Source organism: Leucoraja erinacea, chromosome 31 (genome assembly GCF_028641065.1).
Source record: "Leucoraja erinacea ecotype New England chromosome 31, Leri_hhj_1, whole genome shotgun sequence".
NCBI lineage: Eukaryota > Metazoa > Chordata > Chondrichthyes > Rajiformes > Rajidae > Leucoraja > Leucoraja erinaceus.
In genome coordinates this window covers 11,260,992-11,288,010 of record NC_073407.1, presented here as the reverse complement: position 1 = coordinate 11,288,010, position 27,019 = coordinate 11,260,992, and the positions used below count along the sequence as shown (strand labels likewise).

Below are 27,019 nucleotides of genomic sequence, written 5' to 3'. Positions count from 1 at the left end.
CACCGACCAGCGATTCCAGCACATTAACACTATCCTACACCCATAAAGGACAATTTTTACATTTACCAAGCCAATTAGCCTACAAACCTGCACGTCTTTGACAGTTAAAACTAAAAGTGCATCGCGTTAGTGAAGTGGAATCAATTGGCATAGATCACAAATTGTCCAGTTGCATCACACTGACCGACCTATAATGTGACTGCACCTCCAGCCCATAGCCAGTCTCAGCCACATTACAACGGCAACCAGTGTATAAGGTCATGAGGGGTAGAGATAGGGGGAATGCATAGAGCCTTTTACCCTGGATAGGTCATCAAGAACCAGGGGACATAGGCTTACGGTGAGAGGGGAAAGATCGAATGGGAACCTGAGGTTCCACCTTTTCACACAGAGGGTGGTGGGTATATGGAGCGAGCTGCCAGAGGAGATAGTTGAGGCAGGTACTATAACAGCAATTAAAATATATTTGGACAGGTAGGTGGATGATAAAGGATTAGAGGGATATGGGCCAAATGCGGGCAGGTGGGTCTGGCGTACATGGGGCACTTTGGTCGGTGTGGGCAAGCTGGGCAGAAGGCCATGTTTCCGTGTCGTGTGACTCTGTGACCCCTCAGCACCATCTTACAGTCCACGAAATGCATTACATGTCTTCCGTCTAAGCCCGCACCAATGTGTATTGTTGAGTTTTATCTCTGGATTCCAGCTGCTTCTTTCTGCAGAGGCCGGACGGACACAACCAGCTCCCCGTCAATCTGACTCCAGCTGGCCAGACAGCGGGACCACGAACATCGATTATAAACAGAGCCAAGACTGAAACCGACTTTGATAAGTGAGTGTGCAGTTTCCTAATAGCATCTGCCCAGTCTGCTCATGGAAGGAAACGGAAATTGGATGGGTGCCGGCCATCGATCACCCGTTCACACTAATTCCACTCCCAACACATTTGGGGTGATTTACTAAGGCCAATTAACTCGCAAGTTCCAGAGAAAAAGTCCAAAGTCCACAATGAGGTGGATTGGAAGATCGGGACTGCACCCTAGTGTATGAGTGTTCAGTAATCTGATAAGAAGGAGGGAGAAGCTGTTTTAGCTTTTATAAATATGAGATAGATATGAGATTGTGAAATCCATCACATTACGTTACTAGCGGAGACCTACAGTCCGACAAAGACATTCACAATAAAGACTTCTCCCTTGATCCTTCCCGCCGATTCCTGCAGATTGGAGCCTGATCACGGCCTTGTGCTTCACCCCACGATAACCTACAGACTTCATGTTCAGTGTAGAGAAACAGCATGGAAACAGCCCCTTTGGCCCACCGAGTCCACACCTTCCATCGATCACCCATTCACACTGGAGAGCACCAGTGGACGCAGTGCATTTAATTTTCACAAGGTTTTTGAGTTCTTTCCGCACAGGTTGCTGAACAAGGCTGGGCTCATGAAGTTGGGGGTGTTAGACTGGAGTGCACTGAGACCTGGCTAACAGGCAGAAACCAAAGAGCAGGAACAACTGGGCTCCCTTCACATTGGCAGGCTGAGAGGGTTTTCTCCTGGTTCTCCGTTTTCCTCCCACACTCCAAAGACGCGCAGCATTGATCGTTAATTAGTTTCTGTACACTGTAAATTGTCCCTGGCGTGCAGGTCAGTGCCAGTAGACTGGGTGATCTCTGGTCAGCAGGTTTCCACGCTGTATCTCTAAAGTACAATCTAAAGAGTGTGTGACAGTGTGTGTGAGAGTGTGTGTGAGAGTGAGTGTGAGAGGGAGAGTGAGTGTGTGAGTGTGTGAGTGAGAGGGTGAGTGTGTGTGTGTGAGTGACTGTGTGAGAGTGTGTGTGTGATGTGTGTGAGAGTGTGTGTGAGAGGGTGTGTGAGAGTGTGTGTGTGTAGTGTGTGTGTGTGTGTGAGTGTGTGTGTGAGAGTGTGTGTGAGTGTGTGTGTGTGTGTGTGAGTGTGTGAGTGTGAGTGTGTGAGTGTGTGTGAGAGTGTGTGTGAGAGTGTGTGTGAGAGTGTGTGTGAGTGTGTGTGTGTGTGTGTGTGAGAGTGTGTGTGTGTGAGAGTGTGTGTGAGAGAGTGTGTGTGTGTGAGAGAGTGTGTGAGAGAGAGTGAGTAAGAGTGTGTGTAAGAGTGTGTGTAAGAGGGGGAGAGAGTATGTGTGTGAGAGAGTGTGAGAGAGAGTGCGTGAGAGAGAATGTGTGTGAGAGAGAGAGTGAGAGTGCAGGTGAGAAAGAGAGAGAGTGAGAGAGAGAGAGAGAGAGAGAGAGAGAGAGAGAGAGAGAGAGAGAGAGAGAGAGAGAGAGAGAGAGAGAGAGACAGAGAGAGGGAGAGAGAGAGAGAGAGAGAGAGAGAGAGAGAGAGAGAGAGAGAGAGAGAGAGAGAGAGAGAGAGAGAGAGAGAGAGAGAGAGAGAGAGAGAGAGAGAGAGAGAGTGAGAGAGAGAGAGAGAGTGAGAGAGAGAGGGAGAGAGAGAGAGAGAGAGAGAGAGAGAGGGAGAGGGAGAGAGAGAGAGGGAGAGAGAGAGTGCCTGTATGTGTGGTGGGGAGGGAGTGCCCCATCCCTTGATGAAAGTGTGCTGTGAGCCACTGTATTGCCCCCAACTGCCTCACAGCCTGAGCTCACATCAATATCTGCAACCCTCCTGCCTGACCTGCTACTTTTTAATTAATCATTAAGAACCCGGGGACCAAGTCGTCAATAAGCGGTGGGGTGGGGTTAGAGTTCACGAGGCCCAGAGCTATTTTTAGACGGCAGCATTATCCAGCTGCAGGTTTGCTGATTCATCTGTGCCGTGGGCCAGAGCCTCTCGGCTGATGCTTCACGTATCCAGACTCGGTTAAACTGCAGCAACTCTCTCTCAGATGCTCATGTTCATAGCGGAGCTGTTCCATGTCAGGGAGTGCAACTCCTCCAAGGAACTGCAGGTGCTGGTTCACAATAAACAAGACACAAAGTGCTGGAGTAACTGAGCGGGTCAGGCAGCATCCTTAGCGAGCACGGACAGGTCACCTTCCGAGTCGTGACCCTTCTACAGACACCTTCTTCAGTGTCTGAAGAAGGGTCCCGACCCAAAACGTCACCTCTCCATGTTCTCCAGAGATGCTGCCTGAACCTGCTGAGTTACTCCAGCACTTTGTGTCTTTTGGATCTATGCAGGTGGGATTGTAGATAAATAAACGATGTTTGGATCAGCACATGGATATGCAGGGAATACAGGGATATGGATCACAGAAAGGCAGATAAGAGTAGGTATCATGTTTTGGCTCGTTCTTATCCACGCTCCCATCAAGCAGAGGGTACAGAAGCTTGAAAGCGCGCACTACCAGACTCAGCAACCGTTATCAAGCTTCTGAACGGTCCTTGTATATACTGCCTAATTAATCTCTACACAATTGCAGAGGATGGAACTGGTGCGCTGCAATGCTGAGAACTTCTGCGCGCTGCATCCTTTCCTTTGCTCAAGTCATTACACTTGAGTTTGACGATTATATTTATGTGATATATCTGAACTGCTTTGATAGTCTGCTAACCAAAGCTTTTCACTGTATCTCGGTACGTGTGATAATAATATACCTAAACCTAAACAATTTGACTCCTTGCATCCTGTAAACTCTGTGTCCCCTTCTCTTTCCCACCCAGCCTGGTCTGAGTTGCCCGAAGCTGCAGGTTAGTAGCGGTACTTATGTGTAGAATCAGCTGTAAAATACTCAAAACGGCTGAATCACAAGGCTAACCTTCACCATCAATTCACCCAGAATGGCTAAATCACGGGGCCTAACCTTAACCCTAATGTAACAAAGCCTCAACTAACTCACAGGCCCTAACCTTAACCTGAAACCCACTGAAGGAATGGCTAAATCACAGGACTTAACCTTAACTCAGAGCTCACCCGGGAACAGCTAAATCACTCAGCCAGAGATAGCTAAATCACAGGGCCTAACTTTAACACTAAACTCACCCAGGGATAGCTACATCACAGGCCCGAATTTCAAACTCTCCTTGGGTAAGCTAATGCCCCTGTCCCACTTAGGAAACCTGAACGGAAACCTCTGGAGACTTTGCGCCCCACCCAAGGTTTCTCTGCGGTTCCCAGAGGTTTTTGTCAGTCTCCCCACCTGCTTCCACTACCTGCAACCTCCGGGAACCGCACGGAAACCTTCGGTGGGGCGCAAAGTCTCCAGAAGTTTCCGTTCAGGTTTCATAAGTAGGACAGGGGCATAAGTCACAGGGCCCACGCTTAACCTTCCCACTCGTTACTGGGTTTGATATACTTAACTCCCCATTACATTCTCATTTCTCAGCGGTACAGTGACATGTTGGATCACAACATGTGTACAGCCATGCACTAGCACGGCCTCTCATTACTAGCCAGTTATTATAAGCATTCGGCCATGCAGATCTGCCACCGTTAATACTGGGGTCTATTTGACAGACTATCGATGAGAAGGAATACTTGTCCCCCATGTACAGTAAAATCCTTACGTCACAATGACTTTAGCACAGTAACAAGGCACACGGATGGCTTACAAAGAACCGATCAGACTGCTATGGAAGATTGAATGCTTCTTGCTGATGAAAATCAATTGGAAAGGTTAAAGCAAGGACAGGGAGCAAGATATTTTTCTGGGCATCGAGGGAATAAATCCATTGATCAATGCACGGGATTGCTACAGCACTTATACGATTGGGAAACATATATATGTAGAGGAGTCGGTGGGAAAATGCTGTTTAACGCTAAAATATGCACAATGCTGCTCTGATGATTTAGTATAGTTTAGAGAAACAGCATGGAAGCAGGTCCACCGAGTCTACACCAACCATCAATCAACCACTATCACGAATTCTGTGTCATTCCACTTTCTCATCCACTCCCTACACACAATGGTGCAATTTTAACGGAGGCCAATTGATCTACAAAACCACACGTCTTTGGGATGCGGGAGAAAGCCGAAACACCCGGAGGAAACCCACGCGGTCACAAGGAGAACGTGCAAACTGTGCACGAGGAGGTTAGGATGGAGCCCGGGTCTCTGGCGCTGTGAGGCAGCGGTTCTACCACTGCTTCAACAACTGTTCACGCCACTTTGATAAATAGTTCAATAATGAGCGGTCCAATTCTTACCCCAACTCATCAACTGCTGTTGGTAGAACACCATCTGTCAGAACAATGGACGCCACAGTGTTGCAGTGGTAGAGCTGCTGCCTTACAACGCCAGAGACCCAGGTTCGATCCTGACTACGGGTGCTGTCCATGTGAAGTTTGCACATTCTCCCTGTGACCGCATGCGTTTTCTCCGGATGCTCCGTTTTCCTCCCACACTCCAAAGGCGTGCAGGTTGGTAGGTAAATTGGCCTCTGTAAATTGTCCCTAGTGTGTAGGATAGAAGTAGTGTATGGCTGATCGCTGGTTGGTGTGGACTTGGTGGGCTGAAGGGCCTGTTTCTGCATGGGTTTTCTCTGGGAGCTCCCGTTTTCCTCCCACATCTCAAAGACTTGGTAAATTTCCCCTAGTGAGTAGGGAGATAGTGGGATAATGTAGAACAAATGTGAACAGGTGATCGGTGGTCAGTGCAGGCTAGATGGGCCGAAGGGCCTGACTCCACACTATAACCACGTTAAACTAAACAGTATAATATGGTCAACCTATAGCTTCTGCCCTTTCTTTACTGAGTAAAAGTGAAAGTTTCTTCTTGATGAGGATCTAGTTTTTTAATTTGCTCAATCTCCAATAAAGAGATTCCCTGCTGCCAGCAGAAAGCAGCACAAATTATATTCTGCACTCCATGCTTTATTGAATGTGAAAGCTGTTGGGCATTAAACATTTTTACTCAGCTAAAACCTGGCATTTTCCACATTTCTATCTGTAATTTAATTGCTGAAAGAACCATCAGCAGAAAGTTTTCACCAGTTAAAGAAACAGCCACACTGAAATACACAAAGGGGTGAAACACTGTCACACAAAGGGGTGGTGAGGATATGGAACAAGCTTCCCGAGGAGGGAGTTGCGGCTGGGACTATCCCAACATTTAAGGTGCATGGGTAGGACAGGTTTGGAGGGATATAGACCAAATGCAGGCACGTGGGACTAGCGTAGCTGGGACATGTGGGCAGTATGAGCAAGTTGGGCCGAAGGGCCTGCTTCCACACTGTATCGCTCTATGACTCTATGGCGCCTCTTATTTCTGAATGGGAACACACCGCACTGCCCTGGATCAAAAACAGAGGAACAAAATACTCCATCTCATCACCACAAAAGATCCTGGATCAGAACAAGATTTAAAAAGTTGGTGCCAGGAATGAAGGACTCCAGTTGCAGGCTGATCTTGAAGCAGACAATGTTAAAGGAGAGGTTGTAATGGAGGGATTCTACCTCAGAGTAGACAGAGGGCACGGACTTACATTGTCAACGGTAAAGCACAAAGTGCTGGAGTAACTTGGTGGGTCAGGAAGCATCTCTGGAGGGAATCGAATCTGAAGACAGATACTGGTCTTACCCATTTCCCCAACAAATGCTGCCTGTCCCACTGAGTTACTCCAGCATTTTGTGTCTATCTTCGGGAAATTGTTCATCCTCCACTCCAGAACCAAGGTCAACCTAACCTCGACCATCGAGCGGCAAAGTGCAGACAGTGCTTGGGAGGCCAAGCTCCAAGGCATCATAGTTACATTGACTGAAGCATTTCAGCAGTCATGCCTGAAGTGCCACATCCGCAAAAAAATGCCATCCATTAACCTGGCCCTGTCACACCACATCGCCTTGCCAAGTAAACATTCAAGGTGAGACTCTGGAAAGCAAAGAGAGAGAATGTTCCATCCCTCAGCAACTCTTAAACTAAAGGAGACATCAATTATTAAATTCACCTTTACCTTCACCTTCCCTGCACCAACACAGCCTTTGGCCAGCTGGGGAAATGGGTGTTTGAAGACCAAATCTTAAAACTGGAACAAAGCTCATGGTGTAGACACAAGGAACTGCAGATGCTGGAATCTGTGCAGAACACGAGGTGCCGGAGTAACTCAATTGGTCAGGCAGCATCTGTGGGGGGAATGGAGGTCAACATTGCATGTCAATCCCCTTCTCCCGACTGATGACAACGTTTGGGGTCGGGACCCTTCTTCTGAAGAAGGGCCCCAACACGAGACATTGTGTGTTCATTCCCTCCATAGATGCTGCCCGACCTGCTGAGGACCTGTAATTTCCCACACTGGCTTCATCTTCAGCTCAGAACCCACATTACTGGAGAGTACCTCGACATGAGACTGGCAGATAGACCCAAGAGAGGATAGACACAAAATGCTGGAGTAACTCAGCGGGACAAGCAGCATCTCTGGTGAGAAGGAATGGGTGACGTTTCAGGTCGAGACCCTTCTTCAGACCAATGTCAGGGGAGTGGGCGGGTCAGAGATAGAATGTAGTCAGAGGTTGGAGGAGGTGCAAGTGAAACTCTGCCTCACCTGAAAAGACAGTTTGGGTCCTTGGATGGAGTCGAGGGGGGAGGTAAAGGGACAGGTGTTGCATCTCCTGCGGTTGCAGGAGAAAGTACCTGGGGAAGGGGTGGTTTCCGCAGAGACCGTCCCCAACGCAACTCCCTGGTCAACTCGTCCCTTCCCACCCAAACCACCCCCTCCCCAGGAACTTTCCCCTGCAACCGCAGGAGATGCAACACCTGTCCCTTTATCTCCCCCCTCGACTCCATCCAAGGACCCCCAGTCTTTTCAGGTGAGGCAGAGGTTCACTTGCACCGCCTCCAACCTCCGACTACATTCTATCACTGTCCCGCCCACTCCCCTGACATCAGTCTGAAGAAGGGTCTCGACCCGAAACGTCACCCATTCCTTTTCTCCAGTGATGCTGCTTGTCCCACTGAGTTACTCCAGCATTTTCGATTTAAACCAGCATCTGCAGTTCCTTCCTACAGATAAAGAGAGGAAAAAGATTTGGCAAAAGAAGAGGAGAATGCGTTTACCCAGGGAGTGTCTGTGATCTGGGTGCCTTGCCTGATAGATCAGTGAGAGAGATTCAACAGGAAGTTTCAAAAAGGGAAATGTAGAAATAGTTACAAAAGATAATGTGCACTATCACACCACCACCTTCTGAAGCACGAACATCTTGGTAATAACAACTGTGAATTGTTTCTCTGTCAGCAAGTTTGGTTACTGGTAATGATGCAACACTCTCAATGTAAGTCACATAAAGGAAAGGCCTCTGACACAACACTCACACAATAACATCAGTCCACTCTACAGATCTACAGTGTGTGCGACAGACACAAAGGGCTGGAGTAGCATCTCTGAAGAAAAGGAATAGGTCAAGTTTCGGGTCAAGAGGCTTCTTCAGACTGAAGAAGGGTCTCGATCCGAAATGTCACCTCTCCTTTTCTACAGAGATGCTGCCTGACCCGCTGAGTTACTCCAGCATTTTGTGCCCGTCTTAGGTTTAAACCAGCACCCGCAGTTCCTCCCAAAACAATATGACAAGATAGTTTGCTTCAAGTAATGTTGAGGCAAAGTTAAATGTTGGTCAGGATAACATAGAACTAGTGAGGTCGCGGTGGGCCGAAGGGCCTGTTTCCATGCTGTATCTGCAACTTAAAGTAAACTAAATGAAACAATTAGTTCCAACAACTCAGGAGTCTGGAGTTCATCTGCAGTTCCCCTCTACAAAATGTAGATGGATCCCAGCACTGTCCATCACAGGGTGTAAATATCCCTAGGATTGTTTACTTCAGTTTAGTGAAAAGTGAAAAGCTTTTTTGCTGCGTGCTATCCAGTCAACAGAAAGACTATACCCGATTACAATCAATCCGTCCTCCACGTACAGATACGGGATAAAGGGAATAACGTTTAGTGCAAGATAAAGTCCAGGAAAGTCTGATTAAAGATAGTCCCAGAACCTCCAATGAGAAAGATGGTAGGTCAGGACCATAGGTAAAATTCCAAGGTATTCCAAGCCAAACACGAGACCAACAAGAGAACAGGAGCAAAATACAAGGCAACACAGCGGCTGCTGCCTCACAGTGCCAGAGACCCGGGTTCCCTCCTGCCCTGAGATGCTGTCTGTGTGGAGTTTGCACGTTCTCCCTGAGATCGCCTGGCTACACTGAACAGCATAACACAGGATCAGGGCCTCTGGCTCACAATGTCTGTGCCTGACACAATGCTGTTAATTGTCTCTGCCTGCATGTTGTACATATGCCTCCATACCCTGCATATCCATAACCTGGGCCACTGTCTGCTTCACCTCTACCCCATTGTGGCCATTGGACGGTCTATGGAACTGATGCGCTACAATGCTGAGAACTATATTCTGCATTCTGTATCGTCCTACTTGCTCTCTCTATTATACGAGTGTTTGACGATTGTATTTATGTATAGTTTTATTTGATCTGTTTGGATTGCAAACAAAACAAAGCTTTTCACTGCGCCCTGGTACATGTGGCAATAACCAACTGAAGCTTAAATATAGATGTGCTTGGAACACTCTTACACACCACTAGAGTCTGTTTCCAGCTTCACGCTCGGCAGCACGTTCGAGGCACTCTCCACTCTCGGTGTTAAAAAATACTTGCCCTGCATGGCCCCTTTAAAATTTCACCTCTCACCTTAAAGCTGTGCCCTCGAGTCCTTGATATTTCAATCCCGGGGAAAAGATTCTATCTCTCATAATTTTATTTACTTCTAACTCACCCGGCCTCTGACACTACAGAGAAAACAATTAAAGTCTGTCCAACTTCTCCCTATAGCTACTAATCCAGATAGCATTCTGGTAAACCTCTTCTGCACCACCTCCAAAGCCTCCACATCCTTCCTGTAATGGGGCCGATCAGAACTGCACACAATACCCCAATGCCGCCTCACTAAAGTCTTCTAAAATTAGTCTGAAGAAGGGTCTCGACCCGAAACCTCACCCATTCCCTCTTCCAGAGATGCTGCCTGTCCCGCTGAGGTACTCCAGCTTTTTGTGTCTATCATCCTCCAAAACTAAGATCATTATGAAGCAGACACTGGCTTGTATCATACTGCAATTTGTTGGAATTTGCTGTACAGGAATTGGCTGCTGTGTTCCCAACATTACAATAACATCTTAAGAATTTAATTAACTGTAAAGCATTAAGTATACACTGATGGTTGTAAAATCTTCCGTGGAAATGTAAGCCCTTGCCTTTGATGTTCACAGACTAATAGGACAAAAAAAAACAACAAATTTCAACATAAATCACTGAATAACAAAGTGCCTAAATAAAAGGTTTGCCACATTACAGAGATCCACTTACTGTATAGAATAAAACTCTGTTGAGCAAAAAATAACTCTGTGTCTGCCTCCTAAAGTTTTATGAGCAAGTGGGTTTCACCGTCTGAACTATACAGTCACGGTCCTCACAAGCTCCACCTGGGTTGAAAGATGATAAGCTCCAGTCTTTGCAAAAATGCAACACAACTCCATCCATGCTTTAACTGAATGCCAGACTTCATTTATACGGAACACTATCCAGATCAAGTGCACCAGTCACTGAAAGTTGGAGTGCAGGTACAGCAGGCAGTGAAGAAAGCTAATGGATTGTTGTCCTTCATAACAAGAGGATTTCAGTATAGGAGTACATAGGTTCTTCTGCAGTTGTATAGGGCTCTGGTGAGACCACATCCGGAGTATTGTGTCCAGTTTTGGTCTCCTAATTTGAGGAAGGACATCCTTGTGATTGAGGCAGTGCAGCGTAGGTTCACGAGATTGATCCCTGGGATGGCGGGACTGTCATATGAGGAAAGATTGAAAAGACTAGGCTTGTATGCACTGGAGTTTAGAAGGATGAGGGGCAGATCTTATAGAAACATATACAATTATAAAAGGTACACAAAAATGCTGGAGAAACCCTTCTTCGAAGGAAATGGGTGACGTTTCGGGCCGAAACGACTTCGGCCCGAAACGTCACCTATTTCCTTCGCTCCATAGATACTGCTGCACCCGCTGAGTTTCTCCAGCATTTTTGTGTACCTTCGATTTGTGTACCATCTGCAGTTCCTTCCTGAATACAATTATAAAAGGACTGGACAAGCTAGATTCAGGAAAAATGTTCCCAATGTTGGGCGAGTCCAGAACCAGGGGCCACAGTCTTAGAATAAAGGGGAAGTCATTTAAGACTGAGGTGAGAAAAAATGTTTTCACCCAGAGATTTGTGAATTTGTGGAATTCCCTACCACAGAGGGCAGTGGTCACTGGATGGATTTAAGAGAGAGTTAGATAGAGCTCTAGGGGCAAGTGGATTCAAGGGATATGGGGAGAAGGCAGGCACGGGTTATTGATTGGGGACGATCAGCCATGATCACAATGAATGGCGGTGTAGGCTCGAAGGGCCGAATTGCCTCCTCCTGCACCTATTTTTTATAACATGTCATTATTCCCATGTAATAAATTATTGGCCTTGGTAGTGGTTTATTAATGTCTTGTGTAGTGAGGTGCAATGATAAACTTTGTGTGTTAGCCCTAGTCAAATCAGACCATACGGTCAAGCCGCACACATGTACAACAGGTAGCGCAGAGAGAAAAGTACCAGAGTGCAGAATATATCATTGCAACAGTATAATTACACTCACTGTGAAAGCGTAGGTTAAAAAAAAGTGCAAGGCCCACAATGAGGTTGGTTGAATTGTATGCAAAAAATAATGTCACTGCACCTCAGTACATTAAGTCCCATTGAACCAAGCTCTCCTTGTAGCTGATATCTAAATGTCTGTCCTACATCAAGGTTCTGGTTCGATTTTCATACTCCCTCTTCACAGTAGGTACAGAATGAATATACCCTGAGGTAGACAAAAAATACTGGAGAAACTCAGCGGGTGAGGCAGCGTCTATGGAGAGAAGGAATTGGTGACATTTCGGGTCAAGACCCTTCTTCAGACTCTGTCTATATCGTGAGGACAGCTTGTGTTCCACGTCCCTGCCAAGTCTAACTGTGGATTCACCTTCTCTTCTCCTTCATTGATCTTTGCTCTTGGATTCTCCACGGCCAGCCCTGCCGTTAAAGAATTTGACTTCCTTTGTGCGAGACCCTTGCTAGATGCGTATGATGCTTTGAGTGAGGTGGGACCGTCAAGTCTGGGGCGACGGTACTACTAAGGCTCAATGGACATATCCCTAAAGAATGGCTGGCAGTGAGAAAACTGAAGGAGTCAACGTTGTCTGATGTCAAGACAACATTTTAGGAGTCAAAAATGGTTGAAAGAAAGAGTTGCTGCATATCCCTGGGGTTCAAACTTAGGACAACAAATCTGTGAAAATGATTTACAGATAATGCTTCGTTTTTACTCGTTACATGCATTATATTATACATAGACACAAAAATCTGCATGAGTTACTCCAGCTTTTTCTGTGTCTAGCTTTGGTATAAAGCAGCATCTGTAGTTCCTTTTTATTACATAACTGGGTTTGCTTTCAGTCTGAAGAAGGGTCCTGACCCAGAACATCACCTGTTCATGTTCTCTAGAGATGCTGACCGACCCACTGACTTACTCCAGCGCTTTGTGCCAACGTTTATTGGTTAATCATTTGAGCAATCTAATTATAGCTTTGGTTATACTGAGCTGTGTTTGATATGCATCTTACTGTGGCCACAAGGTGTGTGTGTGTGTGTGTGCTCTCAGTTTTCCAGCCAAAATGTTTACATCCTTTTCATCCTTGTATATGTTAACTGAATCCGTGATGAAAGATAGGTTGACTGAACAAACCCAAGCTTAGATCTGATCCAAATATTTCTTGCTCGAGCAAACTCCTCTCGTTAAATTGGCACCGAATCATGAAATTGGAGCCAATGCAAGAATTGCAATTATGCCAAATTTTTTGGAATTGTATTGATTTTTCCGTTCATTGGCTTTTAACTTACGGAAGTCAAAATATGATAGCACAAAATTGTCACGACAAATAAAGTAAGTTAATTATATATATATATATATATATATATACGAGTATAGAAGCTGGGATGTAATGTTAAAATTGTACAAGGCATTGGTGAGACCAAATCTGGAGTATGGTGTACAATTTTGGTCGCCAAATTATAGGAAGGATGTCAACAAAACAGAGAGAGTACAGAGGAGATTTACTAGAATGTTGCCTGGGTTTCAACAACTAAGTTAGAGATAGGTTGAATAAGTTAGGTCTTTATTCTCTGGAGCGCAGAAGGTACAGGGGGGACCTGATAGAGGTCTTAAAAATGATGAGAGGGATAGACAGAGCTAATGTGGACAAGCTTTTCCCTTTGAGAATAGGGAAGATTCAAACAAGAGGACATGACTGCAGAATTAAGGGACAGAAGTTTATGGGTAATATGAGGGGGAACTTCTTTACGCAGAGAGTGGTGGCGGTGTGGAATGAGCTCCCAGTGGAAGTGGTGGAGGCAGGTTCATTGGTATCATTTAAAAATAAATTGGATAGGCATATGGATGAGAAGGGAATGGAGGGTTATGGTACGAGTGCAGGCAGGTGGGACTAAGGGGAAACAAATTTTGTTCGGCATGGACTTGTAGGGCCGAGATGGCCTGTTTCCGTGCTGTAATTGTTATATGGTTATATGGTTATATGTAGACAGTCACGGTGAATATCGCAAGTCATGATGAGCATATCCTGGTCTAATGATCACAGAGTAAGAGGCTGCCCCAATAGTATACTGGAAGGATATAACTTAAACACATTATGTTTACAAAATAATTACCAGTAATATTGCATCAACCACTGAGTTGGGAATATGACTGTCAGGAAACTGTCAATTGTGCAAACAACATCAATTTACGTAAAAGACGCCTGCTAATGAAAGAGTTAAGGAGACAGAGACTACTGAATCTTTTCCCCAATCAAGAAAGGGTTACTCAAAGAATTACTGGGCACGAGGAGAGTTACACATAAAGCATATGCGGTAAAGCGATTTTCGGCTCCTTATCTGAGGAAGGATGTGCTGGCGTTGGAGAGGATCCAAAGGAGGTTTCCGAGAATGATCCCGGAAATGATTGGGTTAATGCATGAGGAGTGTTTGATGGCTCTGGGCCTGCGCTCACTGGGATTTAGAAGGATGAGGGAGGATCTCATAGATACCCACCGTACAATGAAAATCCTAGAAAGAGTGGACGTGAAGACGCTATTTCCAGTAATGGTAGAGTCTCTGTGGCACAGCCTCAGTATAAATATATAAAATGGGGATGAGGAGGAATTTCTTTAGCCAGAGGGCGGCAAATCTGTGGAATTAATAGCCACAAACGTCCGTGGAGGCTGAGACATTGGGTATTTTTAACGTGGGGATTGATAGGTTCTTAATTAGCTTGGGCGGGGAGTAGATAGGACAATAAGGTTGACAAGAAATCAGCCATGATCGAATGGTGGAGTAGACTCGATGGGCCGAATGGCCTAATTGTGCTCCTACAGCTTTTGGTTTTTAGTTAATAGCAACGGCAATCAAGCTGGTTTGGAAGAATTCCACATTATTCCCTCCTCTAACTGGTTTTAGCATTGTAATTAAGTTGCCTTAAATTGATTTCTCAAGTGGGTTTGTACTGCTGTAGGAGGGACAGCCACATCGGACACATTCACCGCTCCGTGGGGTGACTGTGCATTAATCAGCCTTTTGCAACAATCGCTTGGGCTGTGGGAAACACACGATGGGCAAAGTAACCCCAAGTTATTCCGGCATCTTTTGCCTTGAGAAAGGCCATTTTGTAATGCGCTGGAATCGTGAGCTAATATTGGCACAAGATAAGCAAGCCAGCTGCAGCCTTGGTGAGCTACCGGAGCAAGGGCAGAACTCGTGACCAATGGGAACCATTGAGGCAGGAACAAAGAACTGCGGATGCTGGTTAATACACGATGACACACAGTGCTGGAGTGCCTCAGCAGGTCAGGCAGCGTCTCTGGAGAACATGGATAGGTGACTATTCGGGTCGGGGCCCATCTTCAGACTGATCGTAGGATCTCGACCGGGAAACGTCAACTATCCACGCTCTCCAGAGATGCTGCCCGGCTTGCTGAGAAACACTGAGGTGTTCCCTCACCTGGGCTGTACAGGTGAGGGAACACATGGAAAATGGGAGGATGGGAGATCTTGGGAGTGGACGTCTAAAATACTCACCTACAGCAGGAAAGCTGGACGAGGTGTTTTAAGAAGCCATGAAGATAATTTCCTTTATTGAGAGGCAAAAACACACAAGGGCAGAGAGGCAAAGCAGGATAATATCGCAGCTAGACCGGAACTGGAGAGTGGTTAGAGAATTGGTAGCTGGACCCATTGATCTGCACCACATGAGTTCGAATCCCACCACTACAGGCGGGAGTTGAATTGACTGAACTACACTCTAAGATACAAAGTCAGTATAAATAATGACCCAGAGAAACAATATGTCAGAAAAACTACTAAGTTCACCGCAGTGCTTTGGAGAGGGAACTTGACCTCCACTGGGTGCGGCTTATGGGCCTCCTACCTGGTGCTGTGGGGGCAAGGAGAGGAGCTCAACGGAGAGCTACATGTGGGGTATATGCGACAGTGGCTCAGCGGTAGAGTTGCTGCCTCACAGCACCAGAGACCCGGGTTCAACCCTGACTACGGCTGCAGCCAGTACGGAGTTTATACGTTCTCCCTGGGACAGCGAGGATTTTCTCCGGGTGCTTCGGTTTCCTCCCACACTCCCATGACATACAAGTGTGTAGGTTAACTGGATTCAGCACGTCGTAAAATTGTGTGGGAAGGAACTGCAAATGCTGGTTTAAATCGAAGCTATAACCAAAATGCTGGAGTAACTCAGCAGGACAGGCAGCATCGCCGGAGAGAAGGAATGGGCGACGTTTCGGGTTGAGACCCTTCCTCAGACTGATTTTAGTTCCAATTTCAGTTGAAAGACCTGACCCTAGTGTGTGCGATAGTGCTGGTGTATGGGGAGATCACTGGTCCGTGCAGACTTGGTGGGCCAAAGGGTCTGTTACTGCACTTGTATCTATAAAATCTAAAGTCAAGAGGCCTCATGAAAGGACACCTGGACGAGGTGTTTAAAGAAGGTATGCTGATACTTGCCTTTAACGAGAGGCAGTGAAATACAATGGTCGAGAGGGCAAAACAGAGTCAAAGCACCAACAAGACTGGAACCGGAACAACATGCACAGTTGTGAGTAAACATAACACGGGAAGGACTTGAAGACCAAAGAGGAACAGGGTGATGGAGAACAAAACCATCGACAGGTCAGAACCCACGGGTCACAGAGTCAGATGTGAACGGGAGCTTCATCCAAATAGTTCCTGGTTATCCAGTATGGGAATGATGAGCTGAATGGCCTCTCACTGTGTCCTAAATTTCAATGTTTCAATGATTCAGATTAAGGGACAGAAGCTTCTTGGCCGCAGAGAGTCGGTGTGGAATGAGCTGTGGAAGTGGTGGAGGCTTCATTGGTATCATTTAAAAATAAATTGGATAGGCATATGGATGAGAAGGGAATGGAGGGTTATGGTCTGAACGCAGGTATATGGGACTAGGGGAGATTATGTGTTCGGCACGGACTAGAAGGGTTCAGATGGCCTGTTTCCGTGCTGTAATTGTTATATGGTTATATGATTCTAATACAGATGGTGAAACAGGCTGGTTTAACTTTGCTTGTTTACATGTTTCGTTTAGTTAGGTTTGGAGATACAGCATGGAAACAGGCCTTCCTGCCCACCGAGTCCACGCTGACCACTGTTCGCACTAGTATCGGTTATTCCCACTTTCCCATCCACTTCCTACACGCTGGGGGTAATTTTGCAGAGGGCCAATTAACCTACAAACCCGCACATCTCAGTGGGGTTTGCTCGGTGGGCAACCGCAGAACCGACACAGTCACAGGGTGAATGTGCAAACCCCACACAGACAGCGCCCAAGGTTAGGATGGAACCCGGGTGTCTGGCGCTGTGAGGCAGCAATGCTACCCGCTGCGCCCCTGTGCTTCCCTTGTTAATAATAAGTTACAGTAAATCATCTGTTAAGCTGTATGACTGCGCTCTCACCTCCTCACGGTTCACAGGGACCCAGCATGTACTTCCTATATCTGGGTGCACTTTCGTTTATGACTAGTTGGGTGAACAGCACTCTGTCACCTCAGCCTCCACATGGAATAAACATTCCCTAAGCCCTGACCCAGAGCTGCACGCCTGATTGAGAACCAGAGGACAAAGGTTTAAGGTGAAGGGGGAAAGATTTGATAGGAACCTTTTTCACACAAAGGGTGGTGGGTGTATGGAATGAGCTGATTGGAGGAGTTGGTTGAGGCTGGTTCTATCGCAATGTTTAAGCAACTATTAGATAGGTACATGGATAGGACAGGTCTTGATGGGACTTGTGTTGACTGGGGCATGTTCGTCGGTGTAGGCAAGTTGGGCTGAAGTGCCTGTTCCCACATATGCATGACTATGACTAGGACTGATCTATGTTCAGCACAAGCCAGCTCTCATGCTCTGATCCTCCCTGGTCACAGCACTTTAACTCTCAACACCATCCAACACACGCCCACACTTCATGCTTTCATGAACAAGAAACAAGCAGACATTTTGGACTATTTACCGTTGAGCCGCCAAGTTCCCAGTAACTCCCAGTAACTTCTGTAACCACTAACCACAACCTTAACATCCGTCCGCAGCCAACTGGCTGGTGGTCTGGCATGAACAAGTGATGCTCTTTATTCAATACAATGCAATACAATAATACTTTATTAGCCAAGTATGTTTTGCAACATACGAGGAATTTCATTTGCCAAGTCAGTCATACAAATGACTAATCCGAGATAGACACAAAAAGCTGGAGTAACTCAGCGGGTCAGACAGCGAAAGGAATTGGTGACGTTTCCGGTTGAGACCCTTCTTCAGACTGAGAGTCAGGGGAAAGGGAAACGAGATATAGACGGTGATGTAGAGAGCACAGAGGGGGTCCAGACCTCTCGTCGGAGAGAGCAGGAGAACATTTTCAAAGTAGGCATACCTTGAGGAGATTTTGCAGTGGAGTGGAAAAATGTGCTGGAAGGAACTGCAGATGGTGGTTTGTACTGTAGACAGACACAAAAAAAGCTGGAGTAACTCATGCAGATTTTTGTGTCGTTCTTCGGTTTAAACCAGCTCTCAGTCTGAAGAAGGGTCTCGACCCGAAACGTCACCTATTCCTTTGGAGATGCTACCTGACCCGCTGAGTTACTCCAGCTTTTTGCGTCTATCTTCGGTATAAAGCAGCATTTGCAGTTCCTTCCCACACATTTTATCTAAACACAGCTTTGTGGTAACATTCAGCTTTTCTCTCCAGCTGCATCTCCCATCCCGAAGGAGTAAAAACTGAAACGAGAGAGTCACTAAGTGGGAAGCATTTGACTGATTAGGAACGAACTGAATAATTTACAATCCTCTGTTCAAACAAGCAGTTCTGTTCTGGGCTGTCAACCTATACAGAGCGATACAGCATAGAAACAGCCCCCCCCAGCCCAACTTGCTCATGCCTACCAACCTGCCCCATCTACACTTGTCCCACCTGCATGCATTTGGCCCATATCCCTCTAGACCTGTTCTATCCATGTAGCCATCTAAGTGTTTCTCAAACGTGGTAATAGTTAGTACCTGCCTCAACTACCTCCTCCGGCGGCACGTTCCATACACCCGCCACCCTTTCTTTTCTTTTTCCTTTAAACAACCCTCTCCAAATCAATGAGCGAGTTCAAGATTTCGAGGGATCTGGGCAAGGTGTGGGCAAATGGGCCTAGTTTGAATGAGGTATCGTGGGAAGACAATTACATGCAGATTAGTTTAATTTGGAATCTTGTTCAGCATAGATATCATGCGATGAAAGGTCTGTGCCCATACTATGTTCTATGTTCTATGACTCATGACCTTCTGAGAGAAAGAAATTGTGCCTCAGTGCAACAACAGTTCCAATTGCTAATCCAGTGAAGGAACGAGCTGGATTATAAAGGCATTTAAAAGGCATTCAGACTGGTACATGGATAGGAAAGGTTTAGAGGGATATGGGTAAAAATGCAGGTAAGTGTGATCAGTATAGATGGGGCAGCATAGATGGTTGGCGTAGAGAAGTTGGGCCGAAGGGCCTGTTTCCTTGCAGTATGACTATGTCTAAATTATAAAGGAAAGTTATTCAGTTTATTTACATTTAAACAACTCTGCAGCACTGGCATTTTTTTCATCCATGCAATGGCCCACTGCCAAATGGACCTCTTTAAAATTACACGTTACATTTGTTTTATCTCCCTACATTAGATGATACTTTCTGAAATTACCCATTTTCTTAAAATAATCTTTTCATTCACAAAATTTTCACTGAGACTGTCAATTGAGGAGAAACAGTGTAGAAAGGAACTGCAGATGCTGGTCTAAACGGAAGGTAGACACAAAATGCTGGAGTAACTCAGCGGGACAGGCAACATCTCTGGAGAGATGGAATGGGTGAAGTTCTTCATACTGAAGAAGGGTCTCGACCCGAGACGTCACCCATTTCTTTTCTCCAGAGATGCTGCCTGACCCGCTGAGTTACTCCAGCATTTTGTGTCTATGTACCATCCAAACGTGAAAACAGTGCTCCAACTGGTATCCAACTAAGGTTGTATGTAACTGAAGCACATCTTCATTCAGTCTTTAGTTTTAATTTTAGTTTTTGAGATTCAGCGCGGAAACAAGCCCTTCGGCCCACCGTGTCCACACCGATCCCTGCACATTAACACCATCCTACACACATTAGGGACCATTTACACTTATACCGAGCCAATTAACCTACAAACCTGTACGTCATTGGGGGGTGGGAGGAAACAGAAGATCTCGGAGAAAACCCACATGGACTCCATACAGACAGCGCCCGTAACCGGGATCAAACCTGGGTCTACAGCGCTGTAAAGCAGCAACTCTAACCCAGCGCCTCCATGACGTTCCTTCTTTTCGTACTCCAGGCCCTTGGAGAAAGAAGCTGACATTTTCCCTGTTTTTCATTTATTCCAACAGAGCCCCAGGTTATTAAAGTGCATTTGGATGCGAAAAGCCTTCTGCCTGTGCACAGTCACTAAATGTTCTGATTTCCGTTTCCTGGATTCAGGGGGGGGGGGGGGGGGGGGTTTGAATCCATATTGTATGAAATGTCGGTCAGTTCCACTCATTCAATGATTCTTTGACATTCCGTAACATCCCCGTCACCATCCACAGAACGATTGCTTGCTCTGATACTCTCAATTGTATTCTCTGCACATATCTGGCCTTTCCTCATCCACAAACTTCACTCCATTCACACAAGTTCGCCTTGGACAAAAAACTGAAGCTCCATAAATTGGTCATGATTATTTCAATGCCAACCTCCAACAGCGTTCTCCTAGTCAAGTGTCAACCTGTACAACAAGGTTAACTCCAAGTCTATGCACTTATGGCCAGGGTCATTTCTTGGCTGCTCACTGCCCACATCTGACTGTCTACCCAATCTAGGTGGCATAACAGTGGGATCCTATGGGAGGTGGCAAAAATGTTGGAGGAGTGTATGCTGTGTGCGACGGCTGATGGGATGGAAGGTGAGGACAAGGGAGGACCCTGTCCTTGTTACGAATGGGGGTGGGGGAGTAAGAGCGGAGCTGCGGGATATCGAGGAGACCCCAGTGAGACCCTCATCTATAATGGAAGAGGAGAATCCCCCGTACAGGAAGCAGGGTGGGAAGAAGTGTAGTCAAGATAGCTGTGGGAGTCAGTAGGTTTGTATCTTAATGTATTGTGTGTATGTAGGTCAGTAGGTATTGTATTGTATACAGTATTGCATATTGTATGTAGGTCAGTAGGTTATCCTCCTCGCTCTGACGAGGGTTCATTTGAAGAAGGTCTGTGTAGGAATGGGAAGGAGAATTAAAGTGTCCTGCAAAGGGGAGATCAGGTAGGCTCCGGCGGACTGACCGAAGGTGTTCCGCGAAACAATCACCCGGTCTGTGTTTGGTCTCGCCGATGTACGAGTCCACATCTTGAACAACCGATACAGTAGATGAGGTTGAAGGAGGTGCAAGTGAACCTCTGCCTAACCTGAAAGGACAGTCGGGGTCCCTTGACAGAGTCGAGGGAGGAGGTATAGTGACAGGTGTTGCATCTTCTGCAGTTGCAGGGGAGGGGGTGGTTAATGACCTAAAAATATCACTAACTGAAGAATATAACAATTTCAATACAAGAACATTAATGATACTGAGGGAACAAGGGCGAGAGAGTTAGCTTTACGGAGAGTCATGCTGAGCGAGCAGGTGACCCCAATGAGGGTCCCTTTTGTGGAGGGGAGGGGGTTTAGAGAGGGGGGAGGGGAGTGAGGGGAGGGAGAGGGGGAGGGGGGAGAGAGGGGGGAGGAGGGGGAGAGGGGTATGCTGAGAGGGGGGGGGAGGTGAGGGGAAGGGGAGAGGTGGGGAGCAGGGGGGGAGGGAGGGTGGAGGGAAAGGGGGTAGGGGTGTGGGGAGGGGAGGGGGTTTAGGGGGGGGTACGGTGAGATCCTCTGATTTCCAAACAAAGGATGGCTTTTAGTTTAGTTTAGTTTGGAGATACAGCGCAGAACACGGACCCTTTGGCCCACCAACTCCACGCCGACCAGAGGGAGGGGGGGGGGGGGGGGGGGGGGGGGGGGGGGAGGGGGAGAGAGGGAGGGGGAGAGAGAGGGGGAGAGGGGGAGAGAGACAGGGGGAGGAGGGAGAGAGAGAGAGGGAGAGAGAGGGGGAGAGGGAGGGAGGGAGGAGAGAGAGAGGGGGGGGGAGAGAGAGAGTGGAGAGAGAGAGAGAGAGAGAGAGAGAGAGAGAGAGAGAGAGGGTGGGGAGAGAGAGAGAGAGGGTGCCTTTTTACTTCAACCCAAACAATCATTTGCAGGCAGTGCTTTTTTTCCTCAAACTAACCATATTTTCATTTTCAAACCACATTATGGGTACTCACAGCTGTGGAGACAATTGTTCAGTGTTATTCAGAGCTCTGATTGAGGCACACCACTTGCAGAGACTGATTGAGGCACACCACTTCCTGGTTTTATAGTCCCTCCCCCTCCCTCCAGCAGGGGCAGTGGAGAGAATGGGGAATTTTGTAAAAACATTGATATCTCTGTCATTTTTCATCGACGGGAAAAATCCTCGGCACACATGCGGAGGGGGGCTCTGAGCGAGGTGGCCAAAAATGACGGCCGTAGGTGGCGGCGTTCTCTCGGAAATCGCAGCACAGAAGGCCAAAAGCGGTCAAGAACAGAGATTTAGTAATATAGAAGATAACTAATGTCACCAGAAATCAATTTTGTTGTCTGAAGTTGAAAATAACTTTAAAATTGCATCTGCTAATCATTTATTCCATTGGTGTACTCCAGTTGTTTCAAAGCAAATTAAAAACAAAGGGATCCTTGTGTCCTTATGCATAAGGCATGCAAAGTTATGTTGCAGATACAACCAGTGATTATAAAGGCAAACGATTTGAACTGGAGATGTAATTGGATAACACTGTTTTATCACCATTATATAAGCACCACTTTTTTCGAGAGTAAAACATGCGAACATCCAATTCCAGGCTGCTTCACATGAATTCAACAGGACAGTTGCGGCACATGCCAAGTTGATGCCCTGAAATGATTCCCTTAGTACCGGACATGATATCATCCATTTGGATTAAGGGGAGAAGCTTGGACAACATGGTCCTAGGGCACCCATCATTGGCACCCCCACAAAGACACTGTCATACCATAAGTTCATAAGTCATAGGAGCAGAAGTAGGCCATTCGGCCCATCAAGTCTACTCTGCCATTCAATCATGGCTGATCCATCTTTCCCTCTCAACCCCCTTCTCCTGCCTTTTCCCCAATAACCCTTGACACCCTTACCAATCAAGTATGTGTCATTCTCCGTCTGACAATTACCCAGCATTACAATGTTGTCTCAGTATAGTCACCTACTCACCAACACAACCTGGTACCAGTCTCCCAATCCCCATCTCTCCCGCTTGCTACTCATAGCCCAGCTCTGATGTCCCTCCCCTTATTCCCACAGCCTTCAGCTTTGTATCCTTCTCACACTGTCAAAGAACACATCCTTAAGAAGCTTTTAATTCTCACCTGTGGCAGCTTTAAACATCATTTTTTTTTTTTTAAACCTCCAAGTGGAAGTAGAAATAGCTGGAGATGCTGCCTCAAAAAGGCAGCCAGCATCATCAAAGACCCGCACCATCCTGGCCACGCTCTTATCTCGCTCCTGCCATCGGGAAGAATGTACAGGAGTCTGAAGACCATGATTACCAGGTTGAAGAATAGCTACTTCCCAACAACCATCTCTTGAACACAACACGGTTAAGAAAGGTTTAGAGGGGTATGGGCCAAACGCAGGCAGGTGGGACTAGTGCAGATGGGGCATCTTGGTCAGCATGGGCAGGTTGGACTGAAGGGCCTGTTTCCACGATGTACAACTCTGCAACACAGCACTAACTAAACTATGAACTGTGGACTGTCTTTGGTTGCATTAAGGACTATTAATAGCACCGGGCTATTAATTTATCGATTCTTTGTTTATTAAATGTTATCGACAAGAATGTGCTCACAGGCCTGTTCTGCTGCTGCAAGTAAGAATTTCACTGTTCCGTTCTCAATACATATGACAATTAAACACTAATGACTCAAGACAAATGCTGCAATAGCTCTTTGTACTTCAACTTTAAAGAGAGACAGTGAGTGCTGATAGGCCTCGCGATGGGTCATGGTCAACACAGCCAATCCAAGAGGTCCATCAACCTGGGACATTACACACAAAATGCTGGAGTAACTCAGCGGCACAGGCAGCATCTCTGGAAAGAAGGAATGGGTGACATTTCGGGTCGAGACCCTTCACTAACTCAGTTTCGAGTCGTACAGCACGGAAACAGGACTTTTGGCAAACTCGTCTATGCCAACCAAGATGCCTCATCTAAGCTCGTCCCATTCCCTCCTGTTTGGCCTTCTGAACCTTTCCTATCCATGTACCTGTCCTAATATTTTGTTATTGTACCTAGATGTGGGCATGTAGAGGGCATGTGGAGGATGTTTCCAGTAGTGGGAAGACCAGCGTCCACAGCCTAAGAATAAAAGGACATACCTTTAGAAAGGAGGTGAAGAATTTCTTTAGCCAGAGGGTTCCGAATATGTGGAATTCATTGCCACAGATGGCTGTGGAGGCCAAGTAATTTGGGTATTTTTAAAGCAGAGATTGATAGGTTCTGGATTAGTAAGGATGTCAAAGATTGTGAGGAGAAGGCAGGGGAATGGGGTTAAGATGGGTAAATAGATCAGCCATAATTGATTGTCGGAACATAGCTCAATGGGCCGCCTGTCCTAATTCTGCTCCTTGTCATCTTATGGTATCTCAACCTTTTCCTCAAGCATGTTGTCCCACATATCCAGCAACATCCGAGTGAAAAAATGCCCCACTGGTTCCTATTAAATCTTCCTCCTCTCACCTTAAACCTATGTGCTCCAGTTCTTAATTCCAGTACCCTGGGAATACGACTGTGTGCATTCACCCCCACCCCATCTACGTCTCTCTCCAACGGCACTGATTGACCTGCTGAGTATTTCCAGCATTTTATGTTTTGCAGTCAAGCATTATCCTGCTTTTAACCCTGAAAAATGCTTATCACCTAAATACCGATACAAAAGACTTATTTTTGCCCCCAAGGGGCAAACCTTTCACACATAGAGTGGTGGGTATATGGAATAGGTTATCGGAGGAGGTCGTTGAGGCAGATACTACATTTAAAAGACATTTTGACAGGAGATTAAGGAAGGTTTAGGGGGATGTGGGTCTAATGTAGACAGGTGGGACTTGTGTGGATGAGGTATCTTGGTCGGCATGGACATGTTAGGCCAAATGGCCTGTGTACGTGCTGTATGACCATAGGTCCTGGCTCATTCTGACCGACAGCGCTCTCCGCTACCCTGTTCTTGAATTTATTCACAAGGAGTAATTCATCAGGCTAACGACAATGCCTTTGCTTTATGTTGAGACCGTTTCACATTTCACCTGGCTAAGATATCACAATAACATTACAGCTGCAGTGTAAACACACGACCTGCCTGAAAGTGGACTGCAAGACGATACTTCCACAGTGATGTTATAAACGCCTAGAAAGTCTGACAAATTTAATGAGGAAGGGTCTTGATCCGAAACGTCACATATTCCTTTTCCTCCAGAGATGCTGCCTGACCCGCTGAGTTACTCCAGCCTTTTGTGTCTACCTTCGGTTTAAACTGGCATCTGCAGTTCTTTCTTACACACCGCCAGTTCCTTCCTACACAAATTTAATGAGCACTGTTTTACATCAATTTCCCTCGTACAATGACCCACAGAGCATTGAACACAAGCTGTGTGCAATGCCCTTCTCTCTCCACAGTTGTCAATGCAGTCACTCCAAGACCAGAGCCACAATCCATGATGTCATTCGAAACTTGACTTCAACAAGGAAGTGACAATACCTGAACCTGACTTCAGTTTCGTTCAATAGGTCGGTCACAACTTTTTGGCGACATTTCAACGGCCTTTTGCTGATTTACAAGCAGCCACTGAATTAAAACGATGACACTGTTCCGTCCCCCCCCCCCCCCCCTCAATAAACTAAAACATCCTTCAAGCAAAAGTTAAAAAGGAAATATTGAGGCACGCATGTTTAGCCTTCACACAACCATAAACAAGTGTTTCCTCATAATGCGATTAATTTATTCATTGTGTGTGGATGATGTGAGTCAGGCCCATATGTCAATGTGACAGTGAATGCCAAACGTTAAGCAACGCCGGGTCCAAGCCACATTGTGATGGCCACAGACTGTGTTTACCTCCTCTGCAAGTGTGGCTGATGGCAGAGAGAAGGGGAACTGGAGGCGGGAGAGAGACTGAGCCATAACACACACACACACATCAGCCTATTTATTCTCCAGAGGCTGAGGCTGAGGCCGGCCACTGCCTATTGTTTTGAAGGGAATTGGGGCATCTCGATGTGCTGCAAAGGAACTGCTCTATCCTCCTCCTTTAAATCCCGGTTACTTGATAACAAGCAGGCAGATCCGCAAAAGCCGTCGCCCACACTGTTTGTTTGCTTCATGCTCATTTTCTCCCGAGAAGCCGCTTTAAAATACATATATATATATTGCATTGCAACATCTGGGGATGTTTGCAACCATTGCAAGCATCCCCAGCTCCTTTGCAAACGTCAAAAGCCCGGGTGTTAATGCCGGGGAGTAGCCGGCCGATGGAAGCGGTGCGAGTCAGCTGCAACCTGACACATGCAAAACAACACTCACCTTGCACGGGCTCGGCAGTCGAGCCGGTGTTGGGGGCAGCGCTGGCGGTGGTGGGTATCACAGCTGTAGCATTGGCAGTGGTGCTGGCAGTGGCCGTGGGCAGCAGCTGGGCATCGGTGCTGCTGCTGCTAGTGCCGGTGCTGCTGCCGCTGGCGCTGCCGTATCCCTCGGTGCTGTTCCAGTCCGCCGTGCCGTTTTCCTGCCCGAGCCCCGGCGACGCCATGCAGATACAGATGGTGATGGTGATGGTGAGGGTGGTGGTGAGGGGCAGCCTGCCCGCTGCCGGCTGCATGGTGCCCGGCTGCCCCGCCGCCTCTGTCCGCTGCCCGCAGCCCGCCCGCTGCAGCCGCATTCACACCCGTCCTGAGTGACAGCCGGGCCGGGCCCGGGAACCGGGGGGCGGGACCTAACCCGCTGACTGACGGACCGATCAACCAACCACAGCACGCCGGCCCGCCCCGCCCGCCAATCCCTACCGGACATCCAGCAGGTTTGTCACCTAACAAGTTAGGTGGAGACGTGCAGTGCATTGGCTTGCAGGAGTTTCAAGTGTTGTATTTGTCATCAGCACCGGGACAATGCATTTTACCCAGGCTTTGGCTTGGAAGAGTTTTATTTGTTACAATGAAAGTCTTACCTGATGTGTAACAAGGAACTGCAGATGCTGGCTTAAACCAGGGGTGGTGAATCTGTGGAATTATTTGCCACTGAATGCTGTGGAGGTCAAGTCAGTGGATATATTTAAGGC

The 27,019-nt window shown here is 46.9% G+C and overlaps 1 protein-coding gene across 1 annotated transcript in view; it reads right to left on the bottom strand.

Annotated features, from left to right (window-relative positions):
* LOC129711912 (multiple epidermal growth factor-like domains protein 9) overlaps positions 1-26,658 on the bottom strand; it is a 149,917-nt gene extending 123,259 nt beyond the window's left edge. The window contains exon 1 of the mRNA XM_055659937.1: positions 26,272-26,658. Within this exon, the coding sequence (XP_055515912.1) occupies positions 26,272-26,623 (352 nt within the window). The 5' untranslated portion in view covers positions 26,624-26,658. The remainder of the gene's footprint in view (positions 1-26,271) is intronic.
* Positions 26,659-27,019: the final 361 nt, after the last annotated feature.